General features: G+C 42.1%; 1 protein-coding gene across 5 annotated transcripts in view; it reads right to left on the bottom strand.

Moving 5' to 3' along the window:
* DIP2B (disco interacting protein 2 homolog B) overlaps positions 1 to 22,142 on the bottom strand; it is a 269,875-nt gene that overhangs the window by 32,991 nt on the left and 214,742 nt on the right. For all 5 annotated transcript variants that reach the window (XM_033222100.1, XM_033222099.1, XM_033222097.1 and 2 more), the window contains 8 exons: positions 21,727 to 21,846; positions 20,531 to 20,645; positions 19,219 to 19,358; positions 18,484 to 18,620; positions 13,831 to 13,911; positions 11,087 to 11,214; positions 9,194 to 9,308; positions 2,508 to 2,709 (listed from right to left, as the gene is read on the bottom strand). In XM_033222100.1, the coding sequence (XP_033077991.1) occupies positions 2,508 to 2,709; positions 9,194 to 9,308; positions 11,087 to 11,214; positions 13,831 to 13,911; positions 18,484 to 18,620; positions 19,219 to 19,358; positions 20,531 to 20,645; positions 21,727 to 21,846 (1,038 nt within the window). The remainder of the gene's footprint in view (positions 1 to 2,507; positions 2,710 to 9,193; positions 9,309 to 11,086; positions 11,215 to 13,830; positions 13,912 to 18,483; positions 18,621 to 19,218; positions 19,359 to 20,530; positions 20,646 to 21,726; positions 21,847 to 22,142) is intronic.

The following is a 22,142-nucleotide window of genomic DNA, read 5'->3' on the forward strand; positions in this document are numbered from 1 at the left end:
AGGCGGGCAGATCACGAGGTCAGGAGATCGAGATCATCTTGGCTAACACAGTGAAACCCTGTTTCTACTAAAAATACAAAAAAAAAAAATTAGCCACGCGTGGTGGCAGGCGCCTGTAGTCCCAGCTATTCGGGAGGCTGAGGCAGGAGAATGGCATGAACCCAGGAGGCAGAAGTTGCAGTGAGCCAAGATGGCGCCACTGCACTCCAGCCTGGGCAACAGAGCAAGAGTCCATCTCAAAAAAAAAAATCTTTTATTCTATCAAAATCTGCTGATCCTCAATATACTGAAACAAATGAAAGAAAAATCACTTAAATCATATAATCAATTTTCAAAGGGTAAATATTTGGGGAAGCTGGGTAAAGGATGTAAGGGAAAATCTTTGCACCATGTGGCAACTTTTGTGTGTGAAATTATTTAAAATGGAAAGTTTAAAAAACTTAAAAATAAAACAAAAAACTCAAAAAAGATAAAGTATTCCAATTGGTGGACAGTTTTAGTCTACAAAGTCTCTACTACAATTTTAAGTAAATATGCAATATTACTCCCTAAGAAACTTCATGACAAATTATAGATACATCATGGTGGAGACAACCTTTTAATACAGGCAGGGACTCAGTGTATTTCTGTTAACTGTGCAATCCAGGATTCACATTATAAAATTAATAAAGGCATGACATTTTAAAAAGTGAATTTTGCAGTAGTTTAAAACAATAAAACGAATTCAGCAGCAGTTCCTTGATGTTATTCTGTGTGCATTTCGTGAGTCTATGGGTCTATGGGTCACAGAGAATGAAAGATACTGAAAGCAGTAACTCCAGGAAGCTAATTGCAGACACTGCTGTACCTGTAAATATGCCTTCTGATTTTCCCATAAAATTCTGTAAACATCTTATGCCAAAAACTGCTAGTTATCAATTCCGTATCTATTCTATTCTTCTTCCTTAATAACAGAACCCCCAGTTTTTAGCTGGACACACACCTGGAATAAAGACTATATTCTTTAGTGTGGGAGGATAATACGTAAGAGGAAGTAATATGTGCAATTTCTAGAAAATATGTTAAAGGGAAGAGTATCTTTTCTTTATCTTTTCCTCCTACCTGCTGGCTGGGATGTAGAGGTTGAGGAGCCTAATGAGCCCTGGGGCAGTTGCTAATGATGGCTGTGGCAGATTATTTTATTTTCTCACAAGCTTCCTTTCTTTCCTGTCCTAGTTATGTCTGGATGGGAGAAGTATACTTTATGGTCTGACTTGTTTAGGACAATGAAATGTTAGGACATGTGACACAAACAGAAGCTTTAAATATGCTCGTGCGGCTTGGCTTGATTTCTTGCTTCTGCCATCTGCCTTAAAAAACATACAGCCCAGGTAGCTGCTGGTCCCATGATGAGGAGACACATGGAACAGCTCTGAACCTAACCTAAGCCTGGAGCCAAGTCCAGTCCAGTGGATTCCAGCCAAGCCAACCAGATCTACATTTCATGAGTAAAAAGTAAATGCTTGCTACTTCAAGGCACTGAGTTTTAGGGTTATTTGTTCTGTAGCGTATCTATGACAAGAGTTGACTGACAAAACACCAGAGCAAAAAGATGGGAAGCTAGAAGAACATGATCGAGGAGTGACTATCCTAGCCTTTGGACTACCTAGCTCTGAACTTTTTTTTTTTTTTTTTGAGATGGAGTCTCGCTCTGCCGCCCGGGCTGGAGTGCAGTGGCCGGATCTCAGCTCACTTCAGCTTACTGCAAGCTCCGCCTCCCGGGTTCACGCCATTCTCCTGCCTCAGCCTCCCGAGTAGCTGGGACTACAGGCGCCCGCCACCACGCCCGGCTAGTTTTTTGTATTTTTTAGTAGAGACGGGGTTTCACCGTGTTAGCCAGGATAGTCTCGATCTCCTGACCTCGTGATCCACCCATCTCGGCCTCCCAAAGTGCTTGAGCCACCGCGCCTGGCCTCTGAACTTTTTTTACCTGACAAAAATATAAGCTTGTTTCTTGCCTGAGCTGCTATCATGTTTTTCCGTAACTTGCAGCCAAGACTAGTCCTAACAAACACATTCTTTCTTTCTACAATAGCTCCAAAGGCATCTCAAGGATATCTTTGCCTCCGGGCTGCCTTAACACCTTTTCCATCTTCCCTTTCCTCTCCTTTCTTTTTTGTTGAGACAGGGTCTGGTTCTGTCGCCCAGATTGGAGTGCAATGGCGCAATCTCGGTTTACTGCAACCTCCTAGGCTCAAGCCATCCTCTGTCAGACTCTGAAGTAGCTGAGACTACAGGTGTGCACCAACCAGGCCTGGCTAATTTTTTGCATTTTTTTTTTTTTTTTTGTAGAGACCGGATTTTACCATGTTGTCCAGGTTGTTTTCGAACTCCTGGACTCACGCGATCCTCCCACCTTGGCCTCCCAAAGTCTTTGTAAACTAATTCTAGAGAAAGAATCACACTGAGAGAACCCAGCTTCTTGAAGTTGGAATTTTAGTGCCAGGTCTTGGAAGCCAGCATATTACCTGGTTGTTTTTGCCGGGGCTTTGGCAAGTTTGTCACACATGTATGTGGGCACATGAGGATATTGCAAGGATGCAGCGATCCCTCCAGAAAGAGTTGTTTCGTCTGAGATATATGAATTCCTCCTAGTGGAGTTTTTGGCAATGTATTGGCCGGCACCAGAGCAAGACAATAAACCCCCACTTGATGAATGCTATCGATCGCCTAGAAAAATACAAACAAAAATACTCAATGAGATCACTTCTATTACATTTGACATATTCCTGGTATAATCCATTATTTTACTCTACAATTTTTCTTGCTCTACCCATTCTAGATCTAGAATCTGGTAGATCATTAAGATTCCATATATCTAGAGATTTAAATATAATCATTAAGATAATACACATCTTTCAGCTGTGGCAGAGATTACAAGAAGAGAGGTAAGATACAATCTAAATGGACAAAGGTGGATACTGACTTGTAACTCTCAGTATGTTCTCTTTTTAAGTTTTTATTCTTTTTAGAGACAGGGTCTCACTTGTCAGCGAGGATGGAATGCAATGGCATAAGCCATGACAGCCCCAAACTCCTAAGCTCAAGTGATCCTCCTGCCTCAGCCTCCCACGCAGCTGGGACTACAGAGATGCACCACTGCACCTGGCTAATTTATTTATTTATTTATTTATTTATTTATTTTTCTTTTTTTTTGAGGTGGAGTCTCGCTCTGTCGCCCGGGCTGGAGTGCAGTGGCCGGATCTCAGCTCACTGCAAGCTCCGCCTCCCGGGTTTACGCCATTCTCCTGCCTCAGCCTCCCGAGTAGCTGGGACTACAGGCACCCGCCACCTCGCCCGGCTAGTTTTTGTATTTTTAGTAGAGACGGGGTTTCACCGTGTTAGCCAGGATGGTCTCGATCTCCTGACCTTGTGATCCGCCCGTCTCGGCCTCCCAAAATGCTGGGATTACAGGCTTGAGCCACCGCACCAGGCCAGCACCTGGCTAATTTAAAATACATTTTTTTCTTTTCTTCTTTTTCTTCTTTTTTTTTTTAATTTTAAGGTTTTTGGAGAGATAGGGTCTCACTGTGCTGCCTAGGCTAGTCTTGAACTCCTGGTGTCAAGTGATGCTCCCACCTTGGCCTCCCAAAGTGCTGAGATTACTGTCATAAGCCACCATGCCCAGCCAATATGTTCTCTCTTAAGTGATAATGTCAAAAACTTAGAAATTTGTTTTGGTTCTTTTAATCGTTTAGCTATCAGCCAACAAAGCCTAATTAAACCGAGGTAAGGTATTTTTATTATGAACACAACAGCACTCTCTAAAGGAGCCCCCACTTAAGTGATTCATCATGTCACCATGCATCTCCTCTGAAAACCATCTGGGGTGAGGCCCACAGCACACCGAGCATTGGAGGCCACAAGCTACCCTGAGCGTACCTGTGCTCGCAGCCATGTAACTGCATGTTTGCTTAAAGTCAGCTGTGTTTCTACACTGTTTGACAGCTGTTCTTGTTTTCACACAATGTAATTAAATATTATGTCAACCGACAAAATACAAATGCAAGAACACAGAAGGAGCTATGCTTTGGAAAGATACACTAAAAGGGAGCTCCTGAAAAACCACTGATCATAGGTCAGGCGAGTTAATCCTAAAGTGAAGACATCCACTCAATCATTTTTCAAATACCCACATTCTGGTGCTAACTTTACAGAAAATAAAACCAGGCTGGGTATAGTGGATCACACCTGTCATCTCGGCACTTTGAGAGGCCAAGGTGAGAAGATGGTTTGAGTTCAGGAGTTTGAGATCAGTCTGGGCAACACGGCAAAACCCCATCTCTATAATTTAATTAAAAAAAAAAATTAAAAAGAAAAACGAGAAACTGAAGACAATGCATTTTGATATATAGTTTATGGACATAAGTGGACCTGGTATATTCGTAATCACACTTCTCTACATCCAAGGAATACACACGTAGGTATTTTCTATTAAAATTTAATACTTGAAGAATTTCTCATTATTATGAAACTCATCAACTTTTTTTTTTTTTTTTTGAGACAGAGTCTCGCATTGTTGCCCAGGCTGGAGTGCAATGGCGCGATCTTGGCTCACTGCAACCTCCGCCTTCCGGCTTAAGCAATTCTCCTGCCTCAGCCTCCAGAGTAGCTGGGATTACAGGCGCCTGCCACCCCGCCCGGCTAATTTTTTGTATTTTTATTAGAGACAGGGTTTCACTATGTTGGCCAGGCTGGTCTCGAACTCCTGACTTTGTGATCCACCTGCCTCCGTCTCCCAAAGTGCTGGGATTACAGGCATGAGCCACTGTGCCCAGCCTTTTTTTTTTTGAGATGGAATCTCCTTTTTTCTCCCAGGCTGAAGTGCAGTGGTACAATCTCGGGTCACCACAAACTCCACCTCCTGGGTTCAAACAATTTTCCTGCCTCAGCCTCTCCAGTATCTGGGATTACAGACATTTGCCACCACATCAGGCTAATTTTTGTATTTTTAGTAGAGACAAGGTTTTAACACGTTGGCCAGGCTGGTCTTGAACTCCTGACCTCAAGTGATCCACCCGCCTCGGCCTCCCAAAGTGCTGGGATTACAGACCTGAGCCATCCTGCCTGGCTAAAACTGACCAACTGTTAATACTAGTTAGGAGGTTTCTACCATATTACCCATAGGTCTTACTGAACAAGAGATACAATCTTAGAAGTAGAGTGGACTCACAGTTATGCATGTATGTATGTATGTATGAATGACAGGGTCTTGCTCTGTCATCCAGGCTGGAGTGCAATGGTATGACCATAGCTCACTGTAACCTCAAATTGCTGGGCTCAAGTGATCCTCCCGACCCAACCTCTCAAGTAACTGGGACCACAAGCAGTGCATCCAGCTAATTTATTTATTCATTTGTTTATTCTTTGCAGAGACAGGGTCTCGGTCTATTTTCCCAGGTTGGTCTCAAACTCAAGTGACCCTCTGCTTCAGCTTCCCAAATTGTTAGGACTAGAAGCGTGAACCACCATGTGTGGCCAAGGCCTTTTATTAAAACAATTTAAGGGGCCAGGCACAGTGACTCACACCTGTAATACCAGCACTTTGGGAGGCCGAGGTGGGTGGATCTCCTGAGATCAGGAGTTTGAGACCAGCCCGGCCAGTGTGGCGAAACCCCGTCTCTACTAAAAATACAAAAATTAGCTAGGTGTGGCAGCGGGTGCCTGTAATTCCAGCTACTTGGGAGGCTGAGGCAGGAGAATTGCTTCAAACTGGGAGGCGGAGGTTGCAGTGAGCCGAGATCGTGCCACTGTACTCCAGCCTGGGAGACAAGAGTGAAACTCCATCTCAAAAACAAAACACACCAAAACAAACAAACAAACAAAAAACAATTTAAAAGGGCAAAAGAATAAACTTGAAAATCACAATCCTCAGACTATCTTACCAACCAACACAGATGACTGGGAAATGGATAGTCTGGCAGAGTTCCTAAGTTTCTGTTTTTTTTAGAATACACGGAAAGTTAGCAAGTGTGCTACATGTAGCCTGAATTCCTCATTAAAAACACATCTGATAAGTCATCTACTAACTGCCTTTCCTTTTTTTTTTTTTTTTTTTGAGACAGAGTCTCACTCTGTCGCCCAGGCTGGAGTGCAGTGGCTGGATCTCAGCTCACTGCAAGCTCCGCCTCCCGGGTTTATGCCATTCTCCTGCCTCAGCCTCCCGAGTAGCTGGGACTACAGGCGCCCGCCACCTCGCCCGGCTAGTTTTTTTTATTTTTTAAGTAGAGACGGGGTTTCACCATGTTAGCCAGGATGGTCTTGATCTCCTGACCTCGTGATCCGCCCGTCTCGGCCTCCCAAAATGCTGGGATTACAGGCTTGAGCCACCATGCCCGGCACTGCCTTTCCTTAGAAGGTGCTGAGTTAGGTATTTAGTTTATATTATACACAGACCTGGAATTCAACCACCTCTGGCCTTTTATCTATTAGAATACATGGTGTCATTTACTGTTCTACCATGGACTCAAATGCTCCAAGCTGGTAAGTTACAAAGACTGTGAAAAGAACGGCCTGTTATCTCATGCCCAAATCGGAACCCAAATGACTTTCACAAGAGTTTGGATTAGTAAATTGGCACTGTAGTTAATTCCTATAGTTGCTTTCCAGGGAAAAGTAACAAATATCTTGGGAAATGTCAGGTATACTCACTTTTATATAATAGAAGAAAACGTGTAATCCACCAAAGGTTCTACCATTATATGCCCCAAAGTTCATTCTGAACAAAATAAGGTTTCTGTCTGAAAATACAATTGGTATGAAAAATATTCTCTTTGCACATCTGCCCCTTAGCCACCTTTCAGAGATCTGCCCCATTCTACCTTCTTTATAGTCTTTCCTGACTAGTCTATCTTCAGTATATTTTCTTTTCTGATTTTCTACTACAAATAGCCTACACCATATCAGCTGATAATTCAGAATTACAGACGCTGAGATAGAAATACTAAAAGTCATCTAGCAGCCAGGTGAGGTGGCTCATGCCTGTAATCCCAGCCCCTTGGGAGGCTGAGGTGGGTGGATCACCTGAGGTCAGGAGTTTGAGACCAGCCTGGCCAACATGGCGAAAACCCATCTCTACTAAAATACAAAAAAATTAGCTGGGCATGGTGGTGGGTGCCTGTAATTCCAGCTACTCAGGAAGCTGAGACAGGAGAATCGCTTGAACCCAGGAGGCGGAGGTTGCAGTGAGTCAAGACTGTGCCATTCATTGCACTCTACCCTGGGCAACAAGAGAGAAACTCTGGCTCAAAAAAAAAAACAAAAAAAAGTAATCTAGCAATACCACCATCTCATGCTTGCATTATTTCTACAACATTGCTATTAACTAGCAGTTAATAAATTCAAGTTCCCCAAGTAGAGAAGTTACAGACCTCGGGAACACTTCCACTGATACCTAAGTATAGCAAGGACAGGCCACACTTTCTTTGGACCGTCCACTTAGCCAACAAATATTTACTGAGCCTACTACGACGTCTGCTAGCATAGCTATCGGGCTCTGGGGATTGAGCCCTGAACAAGAGAGACAAAAAAGTCTTAACCTTACCTTATATTATACTGGATGTAGAAAACAATACATATAAACATACAAGATGTTAAGTGCTAAGTAGAAAAATAAAGAAGAGTGAAGGGACAGAGAATGAAAGGGAATATTAATTGAGAGGAAGTGGCCCTCTCTAACTGGAGACTACTCTTATAATTTTTTATTTTTCGAGAGATGGGTTTTTGCTGTGTTGCACAGGTTGAAGTACAGTAGCTATTCACAGGTGCAACCATAGTGCACTACAGCCTCCACCTCCTGGGCTCAAGCGATCCTCCCACCTCAGCTTTCTGAGTAGCTGGGGCTACTGGTGCCTGTCACAGCACCTGGCTCATTATTACTATCATCATTATTATTATTATTACTATATTATTTTGAGCAAGGGTCTTCCTCTGTCACCCAGGCTGAACTGTAGTGGCATGATCATAGCTCACTGCAGTGCTGACCTACTGGGCTCAAGTGATCCTCCTACCTCAGCCTTCCAAGTAGCTGGGATCACAGGTGTACACAACTACGCCTGGATAATTTTTCTTTTTCTTTTTTGTTTGAGACAGAGTCTCGCTCTGTTGCCCAGGCTGGAGTGCAGTGGTGCGATCTTGGCTCACTGCAAGCTCCGCTTCCTGGGTTCATGCCATTCTCCTGCCTCAGCCTCTCCAGTAGCTGGGACTACAGGCGTCTGACACCATGCCCAGCTAATTTTTTTTTTTTTTTTTGTATTTTTAGTAGAGAGGGGGTTTCACTGTGTTAGCCAGGATGGTCTCGATCTCCTGAACTCATGATCCACCCAACTAGGCCTCCCAAAGTGCTGGGATTACAGGCGTGAGCCACCACCTGGATAATTTTTTAAAAATTTTGGTAGAGATGGATAATAACAATCACCATCATTATTTACTGACTGCAGGTACTATATACTTCAATTAATTACCTCATTTAATCCTTCCAAATAGCTCTATAAAACAGATAATTTTATCCCACTTTGCAGGTTAGGAAACAAACTCAGTGAGGTTAAATGACTTGCCCAAGGGCACATACCTGGTAAGAAATGGAGCTGGGATTCCAAGTCTATGATTCTAAGCGAAGACTAAGCTCTTGTCATCACTCTAGCCTGCTCCCCACCACAGACATATTGCTTAGACTGAGCCCAAAGCATTCTCCTTCCCTCATGGTTTATCTCACCTAGCATTTCTAGCCCCACAGGAAAGCTCCTTCAGAGTAAGGCTAATAGCTGTATTTTCTTGGATCCCTTACACCGTCGGCACCACTTATGACAAACAGTAAAACTGTGGCTGACTGTTGACAAGTGAATTGATTACTGCCAGAGATGTGTTCCACATATGACAGTTAAAACTTTCACAAGTAGTAAACACTCAGGCACGAAAGAATTTGCTGAGGCAAGTCAGTTCCACTGTTGTTGGCAACCTGAGCAGAAAAATACTATGTGGTCCACAAGGAGAAATGGTATTAATTATCTGATTTTGCTAATAGTACCCAGAATATGTGAGCAATGATTGGCAAGAAAAAAATAAGGTGGCATTACTGGCTGATCGAAGAAAATGAAATGCTTAGGCAGTGGTTGCTGCCACTGCTGACCTGACACAGACCCCAAGGTGTGCTCACCTGCAGCACGCGGCTCATCCACTGGAAACTATCTTCCTCGGAAGCATCAGGTCTTTGTTCCGCAACCACCACAATGCGCTCATCATAAAATACAGACACAGAAAACACAGCAATTCTAAGAGAGACAGATCAAACACATCAGGACTCCCTTCACAACCAGTCCTATTTGCTTTGTTTAACTGGAATTACAGAGAGGAGACAACCCCACCATGCTACCCGAAATGAGTAGCTTAGAAAAGAAAATGTCATAATCATTACTCTGAAAATGAGCATTCATTCATTTAAATAATATGTATTAAGCACAACTGTCATGAATGTTGGGACATAGTGGTAAATAAGACAACGTTCTTGTCTTTGTGGCACTTATTTGTTAGAGACAGAACAAACACATAAATACAGAATAATGCCATGTTGCAATATACAAGGGGTGGCGTGGTGTGTAGGGTGGCGTATTACTGAGGGCAGGGTGGCTGGGGGGTGCCTCCCTGAGGAGCGGACATTGGAGCAGAGACCTGAATGAGGTGAGGACGCGAGCCACGCGAAGATCTGGAGGAAGAGGTTTCCGGGCAGAAGGAACGGAAAGCGAAAAGGTTCTGAGGTAGGGACGAGCTTGGCAGGTTTGAGGAACAGCAAGAAGGCCAGTGTGCCTGGAGCAAAGTGGTGAAGCAGAGACCGGGAGGGAGAGAGGTCAGACCCAGGCCAGGGCAGATCACAGTGGACCTGAGAGGCCATGGGAGAGAGGATGAAGTTGGTTCTGAGGGAGGTCTCCGCTCAAATGTCCCCTTACTAGTGAGGCACTCTCAGGCCACCTCATAGAAACTGGCAGGCCACCCCCACCCCCATGTGTTTTTCTCCACAGCACTTGTCACTGTCTCACACGTTATCTGTTGCCCTGTTTATGTGGTTCCTGTCTGTTTCCCACAACAAGCATGTGAGCTTCACAAGGACAGAGACTTGGCCTGTTTTGTTCACTGCCACAGCTGGAGCCTCCAGGACAGCGGCACAGTGTTGGCACCCAGTGAATGTTTGTTGAATGAATGCATGAAAGAATGGGAAGGCACCGGAGAGCAGAGTCTGCCGGCATGCCTGCCTGACACCCTCCTTCGTTCCTTCCACACACATTCACCCAACACCTACCAGGTGTCCGGCACTACCGATTGCTGGGATATGACTGTGACCAAAGGCAGGTATAGCGCCCCATGGACTTTACATCTCATAGGAAGCCACACCACTACAAAAAAACTATACATTTCAGAAACTGTTTCATTAATTTTTCTTTTTAAAGGGACACCAAGTTTGCCTTAAAGAGAGACATCCATGATTGCAAACTGCTGAATAGGACAACAACTACTCAAATATGTAGCAAATATCTTTCCTTACATTAATAAGCAAAGAAAAAAGATATCTAATTGACTTTGTCCATGGAATCTGAAATTATGTACTATCTCAATCCCCACATTAAAATTGCATAATTTAATTAGAAACAAGAGAAACAATTCTTAGATGTAAATGCCTAAAGAGTAGCATCTATCTCAATTAGTCTGAATGGCACTACTTTTGCATTGAAGAAATGTAGGAAGTTAATGTTTTAGAATTCTCCTCAGTCCTCAGGATTCAACAAATGGTAATACTTTAAATCTGAAGTAGAGGATATGGTTGCATCTTAATCCTCTTAGTTACAGCTGAAGAACCAGATGTTGTGAAATATATATCAAAAGCCAGGCTAAGAAGAAGAAGAAAAAGAAGAAAAAAAAAGCCAGGCTTATGCAATGCTTAACAAAAACAATGTGATCACTTGGAAAGAGAACCGACAAACTACAACTGAAATCACCATGTGAAGATCTATTTAGATTCCATTAAAAGGTGCTAACATCTGAATTTTGTACTACTCACCTTCCTCTATAAACAGTCTTTATTGCCTCTACAGCCAATCCAGTAGCAACAATGTCATCAGCATTATGTCTCCGACCACTAACCATCAGTAAGCCATCCATTTTCCCAACCACGAACACCAAACTACCCTGAAAGGTAATGATGATTTGCCTTGATTTCCATGATTTAAATAGTGAAACAGACATCTTTAACTTCCCGCCTTTAAATAAATCTCATTTAAAAAGTATTAAAAAGACAACTGCCATATTTTATGGATTCTAGAGAAACCGTTTCACATCCTGAGATCTCTGAAATCAGCTGGGAAAAGAGTGGCATCTTAGAGCCAATGAGTTCTCACAGGATACCTAAGAAGGGAATTTACTCATATTTATTTTAGGGAGGAACTTTATAAGAAAGCAAGGATTTCACCCAAGCATAGTTGATTTTCCCAGCCATGATTTATGTGTTAGTTTGCTTATGTTTCTATTCAGAGGATACAGAGGAAGAAAAATGTATTCATTTACTATTGGAATTTGGAGGAGATTAAAACAGTTTAAATAGGAGAATGACTGCTTCAGGTTGGTAAGGGTAATGTTGTTTCCATCTGGCAAGATTAGAACTAGGCTAATAAAGAAAGGTCTAAGGAACACTGTAGGTGCCTTTCTTTTCCAATAAGAAAACAGAGCAGCAGGGAACTACTATCGAATCCCCAAAAGCATCACTGTATAATCTTCCCAGATTCATTTGCAGCAAATTAACTTTTCTCATTCATTACAGAATTCCTAAATTTCTTAGTCCATTTACATTATTCACCTACCTAGTAGTTATCTCCATGTGAATGTCACTCACTGATTTACTGAGCACAATGTAGTGCCCTACACAGTGACTGGGCCATGTAAGACATAACCCATATCCTCAACAAGCTACTGGTTCAACCTGTATGTCAGGAAAAAAGCAGCCATTTCCAACAGAGGCTGAAAAGCTACGGTGTTGGTAAGAGAATGAGACAGTCGCTGCCATTCCTTCAATGTCCATTTCTCCATTTTGTTCACAGTAGGATAATTTTCACCTGGGCATGACTGACCAAAATAAAGACTACATTCCAGTCTCCCTTGCAGCTAGGTGTGGCTGTAGGACTAGTTCAGACCAATAAGCGAAAGTGTTGCAGAGCAGCTTCAGGGAATCTTCCTTTAAAGAAGAGGACTGCACCTTTCTCTGTTTCTTGGAATGCAGATGAGAGGCTTGGAGCTCCATCTTGGACCTCAATCATGGAGCTGTAAGCTAAAAAGAGGCGGGTCTCTGAGAATTTCCTGGTGCTAAGTGAAAAAGTCAAGAGAAGGCCGGGCGGGGTGGCTCAAGCCTGTAATCCCAGCACTTTGGGAGGCTGAGACGGGCGGATCACGAGGTCAGGAGATCGAGACCATCCTGGCTAACACGGTGAAACCCTGTCTCTACTAAAAAATACAAAACACTAGCCAGGCGAGGTGGCGGGCGCCTGTAGTCCCAGCTACTCGGGAGGCTGAGGCAGGAGAATGGCGTAAAACCCGGGAGGCGGAGCTTGCAGTGAGCTGAGATCCGGCCACTGCACTCCAGCCTGGGTGGCAGAGCGAGACTCCGTCTCAAAAAAAAAAAAAAAAAAAAAAAGAAAAACTCAAGAGTGATTCTCCTAGATCTATGTCCTCACCCACCCTGCCCCTCCATAAATGGCAAGGAAGAAATAAAATAAAATTAGATCTCTTATATGACTGAAGATGTTAAGTGGAAAAGAAGAGAGGGTAGGAGGTAATTAGAGATGAATGGAGGGATATGGGCTTAGTTAGGAATAATGACTATTACTTACAAAATAAAATCCTACTTCCCATGATGTCATGCAAAGCCCCTCCACGACCTAGATCTCTGCCATCCTTGGGCTCATCAAGTTCACTGTGAGCTCTTTGAGAACAGGCTTTTCATGTCCTGATTGTCTCTCATCTTGTACCTATAAATACTGTGTTCTGAATAACAAACTGGTTTTTTTTGTTTTGTTTTGTTTTTGTTTTTTGAAATGAAGTCTTGCTCTGTTGCCCAGGTTGGAGCATAGTGGTGTGATCTCCACGTCCCAGGGTTCAAGCGATTTTCTTACCTCAGCCTCCCAAGTAACTGGAATTACAGTTAGACGCCACCACACCCAGCTAATTTTTGTATTTTTAGTAGAGACAGGGTTTTGCCATGTTGGCCAGGCTGGTCTCGAACTCCTGACCTCAGGTGATCCACCCACCTCGGCCTCCCAAACTGCTGGGATTACAGGCATGAGCCACCACGCCCGGCCCAAACTGTTTTCACTCAAAGGATTTACTATTACATATCACATAGTGCCAATCGTTTACATGAAAATGCTCTGTACACTATGTATTATAGTTTGTCTTTGTTACTGAAGATAACTTTTTCCAGCACTCTCTAACTTATTGCAACATGTTAATCAAATCAGATAGTGAGAATAAGTGAAAAGAGTTCTGAAAATAAAAAGGTGTCTCATCATGTCTTCTGACCTCAGTGGGAAAAAAAAGAAAATAAAAAATGTCTTAGTTTGAAGGAGTCAAATGAATCTGGGTAGTGGAAATGATAAACACTAACTCATTTTATGACATCCTTACAAGAACTGCTCTAAATATAAGTGAAGTGGTTCTGTAACACTCTTGGACTAATCAGAATTTGTTCTGTTCTGTGAATTAAAGTCCAAATATTTGGATCAAATGTAACAAAATCAACATGAGAGCATCACTTACCGGCCCTACAAACCCCAGCAATCCTGATCGGATGAATGGCACATCCCCAACAGGAGAGCCTGCAGAATTCACTGGAATTACCTAACAGACAAAATGAAGTGAAAAACTTTGCTTTTTCTTAGAAAGTATATGTAATTTTTAAAAAGTGTTATTAAAATGCATGCTCAGTGAAAAAATAATAGTGAATCCAGTAATTCTATCCCTTTTAAAGAGATAACAAATAATTACAATTTATTATCTCTCTGGACCTTTAAGAAGATATAAACATGTATACATAAATATATAAATATATGTATATATAAATAAATGTACTGAGTTATTTTTTTTCAAACAGATATTATACGTTTTGCAACTTGTTTTTCTACAAAGTATATCTCAGATACCCTTCCAAGTTAGTAAGAGTTGACTTAGCCCACTTTGTAAAACAGCTCTGTAATACGCCATTTCATGGGGGACAGGACAGCATAGTCATTGGCGTCAATTCAATTTCTGGCTCTGCCACTTACTAGTAACATAGACTTTGGGAAAGTGCCTGGATTTTTCTGAACCTCTGTTTTGCAGCCATTTAATGGAGTACTCTGTGCGTCTCACAGGCTTGGAGTAAAGATTAAGGAATGCAAACAGATTTGCAGAAACAAGTATGGTATCTGACCCAGAGTCAGTATTCAGGAAATGGTAGCTATTAGAATGTAACCAGTCTTTTATTACAGCTGGATAGCCCATTCTAATGTTTCACTATTATAAAGGTGCTTTAATGAATAGTGCTGTATTCATTTACGCATCTGTACAAAAGACATGGGTCTTTTCAATTTTAATTTGCTGGCCTCTAAAACTGTTGTATCCATTTACACTCATTAATACCACATTAGAATGTCTGGTTTTTCCCATGTCCTGCCTAATACTGTGTGTGATCCATTTTTCCAAACTTTGCCAATCAAGTACCAAAAAATATATCCCATTGTTAATTCATTTAAAAAAAAAATCTTTTTTTTAAAAATGAGATTAGTCTCACTTTGTTGCCCAGGCTGGAGTGCAATGGTGCAATCATAACTCACCGCAGCCTCAAACTCCTAGGCTCAAACAATCCTCCCACCTCAGCCTCCCAAGTAGCTGGGACTACAGGTGTGCGTTACCACGCCTGGCAATTTTTAATTTGTTTGTAGAGATGGGTCTAGCTATGTTGTCCAGACTGGTATTGAACTCCTAGTCTCAAGCAATCCTCCTGCCTTGGCTTCCCAAAGGGTTGGGATTACAGGAGTGAGCCACCATACTCAGACTTAAAAAAAAGTCTTTAAATTCAAGACAGTAGACATTAATCTCATTATTGCTTTAATTGCATTTTATAAGTAATATGTCTGAATTTCTTCTCCTTTGTTTTCTGGGCATTTGTATTTCTTTTGTGAGTAGCCTATTCATGTCTCTTACCTATTTTTTCTACCTGATAGCTGCCCCCTACCCTTTCTTCTTTTTTTTTTCCCTTTCCTTTTTTTTTTTTTTTTAAGAGATGAGGTCTCACTATGTTGCCCAGGCTGGAATGCAGTGGCTAGTCACAGGCGCGATAATGGTGCAGTACAGTCTTAACCTCCTGGGCCCATGTGATCCCATCTCACACTCCGGAATAGCTGGGACTACAGGTGTGAACCACAGCACCCAGATACTTTTTTTTTTAAGACAGAGTTTTTTGCTCTGTTACCCAGGCTGTAGTGCAGAGGCACAGTCTCGACTCACTGCAAACTCTGCCTCCTGGGTTCCAGCGATTCTCCTGCCTCAGCCTCCTGAGTAGCTGGGATTACAGGCGTCCACCACCAACACCCAGCTAAGTTTTGTATTTTTAGTAGACGAGGTTTCACCATGTTGGCCAGGCTGATCTTGAACTCTTTTTTTTTTTTTTTTGAGACGGAGTCTTGCTCTGTTGCCCAGACTGGAGTCTTGGCTCACTGCAAGTTCCGCCTCCTGGGTTCAAGCCATTCTCCTGCCTCAGCCTCCCAAGTAGCCGGGGATACAGGCACCCGCCACCACACCCGGCTAATTTTTTGAATTTTTAGTAGAGATGGTGTTTCACCACGTTAGCCAGGATGGTCTCGATCTCCTGACCTCGTGACCCGCCCGCCCCGGCCTCCCAAAGTGCTGGGATTACAGGCATGAGCCACCACACCTGGCCGGTCTTGAACTCTTCACCTCAGGTGATCCACCCACCTCAGACTCTCAAAGTGCTAGGATCACAGGTATGAGCAACTGCTCCCAGCCTCATCTGGATAATTTTTAAGATTTATTTTTTATAGAAAATAATAATTATAACAACACGAAATGCTTATCAGTACCAGGCACGGTTTACTTGCTTTACAGTTAATCCTCAAATTAATCGTATAGAAACAGCATTAGTATTTCCATTTTACAGATGAAGAAGTGAGTTTCACTTGCCTCAAATAGCTAGCACGTGGGAGTGATGGAAAATCAACTCTCTGTTATCATACACGTCACAAAAGTTTTTCTCCCTGGTAGCATTATTTATAAAATATTTTTATTTTCTGACTAGTCGATACTAGATCTTGGCCCGGTGTGGTGGCTCATGCCTGTAACCCCAGCACTTTGGGAGGCCGAGGAGGGTGGAACACCTGAGGTCAGGAGTTCAAGACCAGCCCGCCCAAGACGGTGAAACCCCATCTCTACTTAAGATACAAAAAAACTAGCCAGGGGTGGTGGCAGGCACCTGTAATTCTAGCTACTCGGGAGGCTGAGGCAGAAGAATTGCTTGAACCCGGGAGGCAGAGGTGGCAGTGAGCCGAGATCACACCATTGCACTCCGCCTGGGTGATAGAGTGAGACTCCACCTAAAAAAAACCCCCCAAAACCACAAAACAAATTCAAAACCAAGATCTTTTCTCCAGTGAAATGCTAACTACATTGGTAAACTCTCTCAGGATTTAAATGTAAGAAACCAGGAAGAAAAATACTGGGAACTTTAATTTGGAAAACCCAGATACTAGCTTTGTCCTTTTCTGGTAGGATTTTTATTCTACTTCACTATCACTAAATTTACACTGCAGATTTCAAATTTTCTTCATCACTATAGGCCTAGCAGTTTGGTATTAAGTCTGAGAATTCTGGCTAGGGAACTGCCTCCTAGGAAAGGTAATGAAATAAAATATTATCAGTATCTTCAAACACTGCTTGAGGCTCTTGTTTATAGTAAGGAAAAGTCCATGAAGAAAAATTACAGACACAATGGCTCATGCCTGTAATTCTTGCACTTTGGGAGGTCAAGATGAGAGGATCATCTGAGGCCAGGAGTTGAAGGCTGCAGTGAGCTATGATTGAGCCACTGTATTCCAGCCTGGGTGACAGAGATAAATAGGGTGAGATTTAAATTAGTTAAATGTATATACATGTTCAAGGGAGGTAAATCAATCACCTAGGGAAGTAAAGCAAGAGACCGGCAGTAAACACATGCTTGAAGAGCTTATGAATGCCCACGCCTGGCATGGTGAATTTCTCTGGTCCCTAAAGTGTATCCTGAGACAGGTTAATTCCAATTATTAAATGTAGACAATTAACCGCCCCTGTTCTGACTTCCAGGTTCACTAGGCAAAGTTTCCATTACACCCTGGCTTCGCATGCAGAAATGCCTGCAGGAAAACCATGTGCTAGTTTAGCTAGAATGTGCTGGCCCCACAAGAACATGAGCTCCACAAGGAGCTTTGTTTTGTTTTCTGATGAACCCCAAGCATCTGGAACATTACCAGACACATAAAAGGTGCTCAAAAAATATTTGTCTGACTGAAAGACTGAATAATATGAGCAATCTGACTCCTGTGAAAGGACAGTCTTCATTTTTAATTAGTAACTGAGCATAATTGGAGTTTACTCTCGAAATTAAATTTGAATTTACAAAGCTCAAACCATGGTAAATTCACCAGACTGAATTTTTGTGAGGCCTCTTATCGTTTTTTTGTTTTGTTTTGTTTTATTTTGTTTTTCTTTGTGTGTGTGTGTGTGCATGTGCGTGTTTTTGAGACAGGGTCTTGCTCTGTCCCCTAAGCTGGAATGCAGTGGCATGATCATGGCTCACTGCAGCCTTGAATTCCTGGGCTCAAGAGATCCTCCTGCATCAGCCTTTTGAGTAGCTGGGACCACAGCCAATGTACCACCATGCCTGGCTAATTTTTTAAATTTTTTGGTAGAGATGGGATCTTGCTACGTTGCCTAGGCTGGTCTCAAACTCCTGGCCTCAGCAATCCTTCTGCTTCAACCTCCAAAGGTGTTGGGATTACAGGCATGAGCTACCATGCCCAGCTCATCTTACCCTTTTAAAAAATCTAACAGATACACAACAGCACTTCCTATATGCCAGATGCTCTTTCTAAGCACTTTATAAAACATTAACTCAACTAGTGCTCACAACAATCCTATGACATAGATACAATTATTACTCATATTTTAAAGATAAGGAAATTGGGGCACAGAGAGGTTAACCAACTCAACCAAAGTCACCTAGTGACTGGCAGAGTCAGAATTTGAACTTAGGCAAGTCTACCTCTAGAGTACACACTCTCAACCACATGATTATGCTATGTCCCATCAACCAGGGGATCTGCCCTCATAACATTCTGACCTCACCAAACATTTTCCCTGTGAAATGTTAATATCATATACCTCAAATGTATTTTTTGTCACACCGGCAAGCCCAAAGTACATCATGCCTCCAGTTCTGGAGCTAACACAGATTTCTCCAATTTCATCTGTTTTGCAGAGCTGGGGAGGTCCATCTGGTTTCACAATGCACATCATCCCTAACGTACAGAAAATACAGGTTAAGGGACAAAGATTCTAGAAAACCTTTGTAAAATAACAACTCCATCCTGTGAACCCAAGAAAGTCTTGCCTTTACTGAGTGGCATTCAGTAAAAATACCAAACAGGAATGCTAAACATAAACCTGAAACTACATAAGTATATTTGAAATGTAAAGCTTGTATAGACAGTGACATATTAAAGATAAATGCAAAGCCCAAATAAACAGGTTAGATGAATGAGGTGTTACCCTTAGGCACGTCAAACTCAGAACCCTCATGGAAGCAGTATGGTCTTATTTTCTGTCAGTCCCAATGGGTTGGCAATCACAGTGAAAACCAGATAACTTTACCATCTCTAGTATTTGGCCTTCCAGGTAAAGAAGTGGACCTGAAGCATTCACAATTGGTAAGTCATACAATACTGCAGTAAGGTCGGCATAATTATGATGACTTAACTATTAGAGAGGCTCTGAGAAATTAAGTGAGTTAAGTACTGAATTAAGGAATCCTGGTTTGAGATTCTGTATTTTATCAGGCTCTATTATCTCTGATGACAAATCTTTATGAAAAACCAAATGGTGCTCCTCACAACTCACCACCAGGCATTACATGCCCCACATCCTGGACTGTCAGTGCTGAATTTTTATCTTCAGTATTGACCCGTATTACCCCATAGCTCAATCCATTCATTGAGAGAATGGCTCTTCCTGGCAAAGGGGCTCCTGGAACTCCAGGCCTGAAAAGAAAAACCCATCAAGTTTGGTGAATGAAATAACATCAAGAGAAAAATACAAATACGTAGGAAGACAAATTTCCTCTGGCTGCAATATCAAAAAAATTCTCCATTTTCTCCCCCGAAAATATGCCAAATTAGAGCTGGGTGTGGTGTCTCACACCTATGATCCCAGCAACCACTGAGGCAGGAGGATTGCTTGAGGCCAGGAGTTCAAGACCAGCTTGGGCAACATAGTGGGACCCCATTTCTACAAAAAATACAAAACTTAGCTGGGTATGATGGCACATGCCTGTAGTCCCAGCTACTTGGGAGGCTAAGGTGGGAGAACCATCTGAGTCTGGGAGGTTGAGGCTACAATGAACTATGATCATGTCACTGTGCTCCAGCCTGGATAACAGAGGAAGACCCCATCTCTAAAAAATTAAATTTAAAAAAAGTGCAGTGTAGTAAACACATAAACCAGCAACATGGTCATTTATTATCATCATCATCAAGTATTGCGTACTGGGCCAGGCTCGGTGGCTCATGCTTGCAACCCCAGCACTTTGGAAGGCCAAGGAAGGAGGACTGCTCAAAGCCAGTAATTTGAGACCAGGCTGGGCAACATAACAAGAACCTATCTCTACAAAAACATTTAAAAATTAGCCAGGCTTAGTGGTACATGCCTGTAGTCCTAGCTACTCAGGAAGTTGAGGCAGGAGGACTGTTTGAGCCCAGGAGGTCGAGGCTGCAGTGAGCCATCATTATGCCACTGCACTCCAGCCTGGGTGACAAAGAGAGACCCTATCTAAAAAAAAAAAAAAAAAAAAAAAAAAAAGTATATCTATATACACACACACACACATTCACTGATACTTACATACATAATGGTCTTGAGTATACTATAGATACACTACCCATACTTAAGCTACAACAAGAACAGTCTATTTCTAATCTAAGGTGCTATGGATTCCGAAGAGCAAAATGGCACAGAAAAAGAGCTAATTCACAAATACGAAATTATATTACATTTTTCAATTTACTACATACACTTTGAGCAAGAGTGGGAAAAATGAGATGCTTGAAACTACTCAGAAAATTAGTTAACACCCCTTTGTCATCTCCTGGTAAATACTGTACATTTCATCCAAGTTGTAACATACATCAAGAGCATCTGACATCCTGAACAGTACCTGCGGATTGCTACAGTCATGGCTTCAGCAGACGTGGCGCATGGACAGATGGCCTCAGGCTTCAGTCCATGGCTTTGGAACAGACTCAGGAAGGCATCACAGGATGACACGGACCCTAAGGAGTTGGAACAGATCAACCTGAAGCTGAAATTGTGATTTTCATTACTGCAGGAAAATAGTAAAGAATAGAAAGCTGACATACTTATTTCTCATGAGAACCCATATTATCTATTGTTAATTCCACACAAATATTTTACTGTCCTGTGAGATGGTTTGATATATGTCAAGGACAAATTAATGCTCATCCAGTCCATAAAAGGTTACTGACACTATTTAAGGTTACACCTTGGAATAAGGGTGCTCCTATGAAACTGACAAATCAGTTGCAGAGATAACACTGCAGGCAATATGCAGCCAGTTTATAATTTAGCAACTCTTCCTGAGGAACTGTCATAGGCAGTGCAATTTAATATTGGCTTCTATATGATATTAAGGTCAAGCCTATGTCTGTGTTTTAGACTATGAGGATCAATGTGACTATGGACAAAAGTCCATTATGGCAAACAGCGTAGTGCTCTACCTGATTCTACTGTGTGAAGGATCAGGATTTGCGGGCTTGTAGAGGAAAGCAGGTAACACAGGAATACCCAGTTACATGACAGAAAGAGGTTATACATGAATGAGCCAAAAAAAAATGGTTTAAAAGCTTATAGATCCATCAAAAGATGAATGAGTAAATACAATGTGGTATAACTATACAATGGACGATTTCTTGGTAGTAACAAGGAATGCAGAAGTACTGACAGATTCTACAACATGGATGAACGCTGAAAAACATGCTAAAAGAAGCCCATCACAAAGACCACATACTGTATGACTGCATTTACAAGAAATGTTCAGAAGAGGCAAATCCAGGGAGACAGGCAATCGATTAGCAGTCATCTAGGGCTGGGGGCAGGGGGAAAAATGGGGAGTGACTGATAATGGGTATGTGGTTTCTTTTTGGGTGATGAAAATGTTCTAAACTTAGACTGTAATGATGGTTGCACAACTCGTGAATATACCAAAACCACTGAATTACACACCTTAAATGAGTTGAGTTTTTCAGTATGTGAATTACATCTTAGTACAGGGCAAAAAACCCTAATCTATCCAAACACAGAATATTCCCAGACCCACAATGCAGAAGTACTCACAGGGGTTAGCTCCATCAGTCACAATTAACATTCGGAGGGAACTCAAGCTCACATCTCTTTGGTCCCGATGTGCCATCATAGCCCAGTGCAAGTCCCGACATTTTACTAAAGCTACCTTGGCTATAAATTCAAAAGGGATAAAGTTAACATACAAAATAAATTTGGTACATATGTAATATACCATAATAAAGACATTTTTACTTATTTGGGAAATCACGGTATTTGCTTGGAGAAAATAAAAAAGGTTTCAAAGAGATTGTGCCAATAGCTCAGAGGCAGAAATTATTCACATTTAGACAACTGACTGGAGCTACAATTGTTTGTTCACTGAGACCCTCTAGGCAGGTCACAGTATCCCAGCCAAGGAAATTGTGAATACCAAGACACTCAAATCTAATTCAAAGCTCGCATTTGGA

Source organism: Trachypithecus francoisi, unplaced genomic scaffold (assembly GCF_009764315.1).
Source record: "Trachypithecus francoisi isolate TF-2019V2 unplaced genomic scaffold, Tfra_2.0 Lachesis_group11, whole genome shotgun sequence".
Taxonomy (NCBI): domain Eukaryota; kingdom Metazoa; phylum Chordata; class Mammalia; order Primates; family Cercopithecidae; genus Trachypithecus; species Trachypithecus francoisi.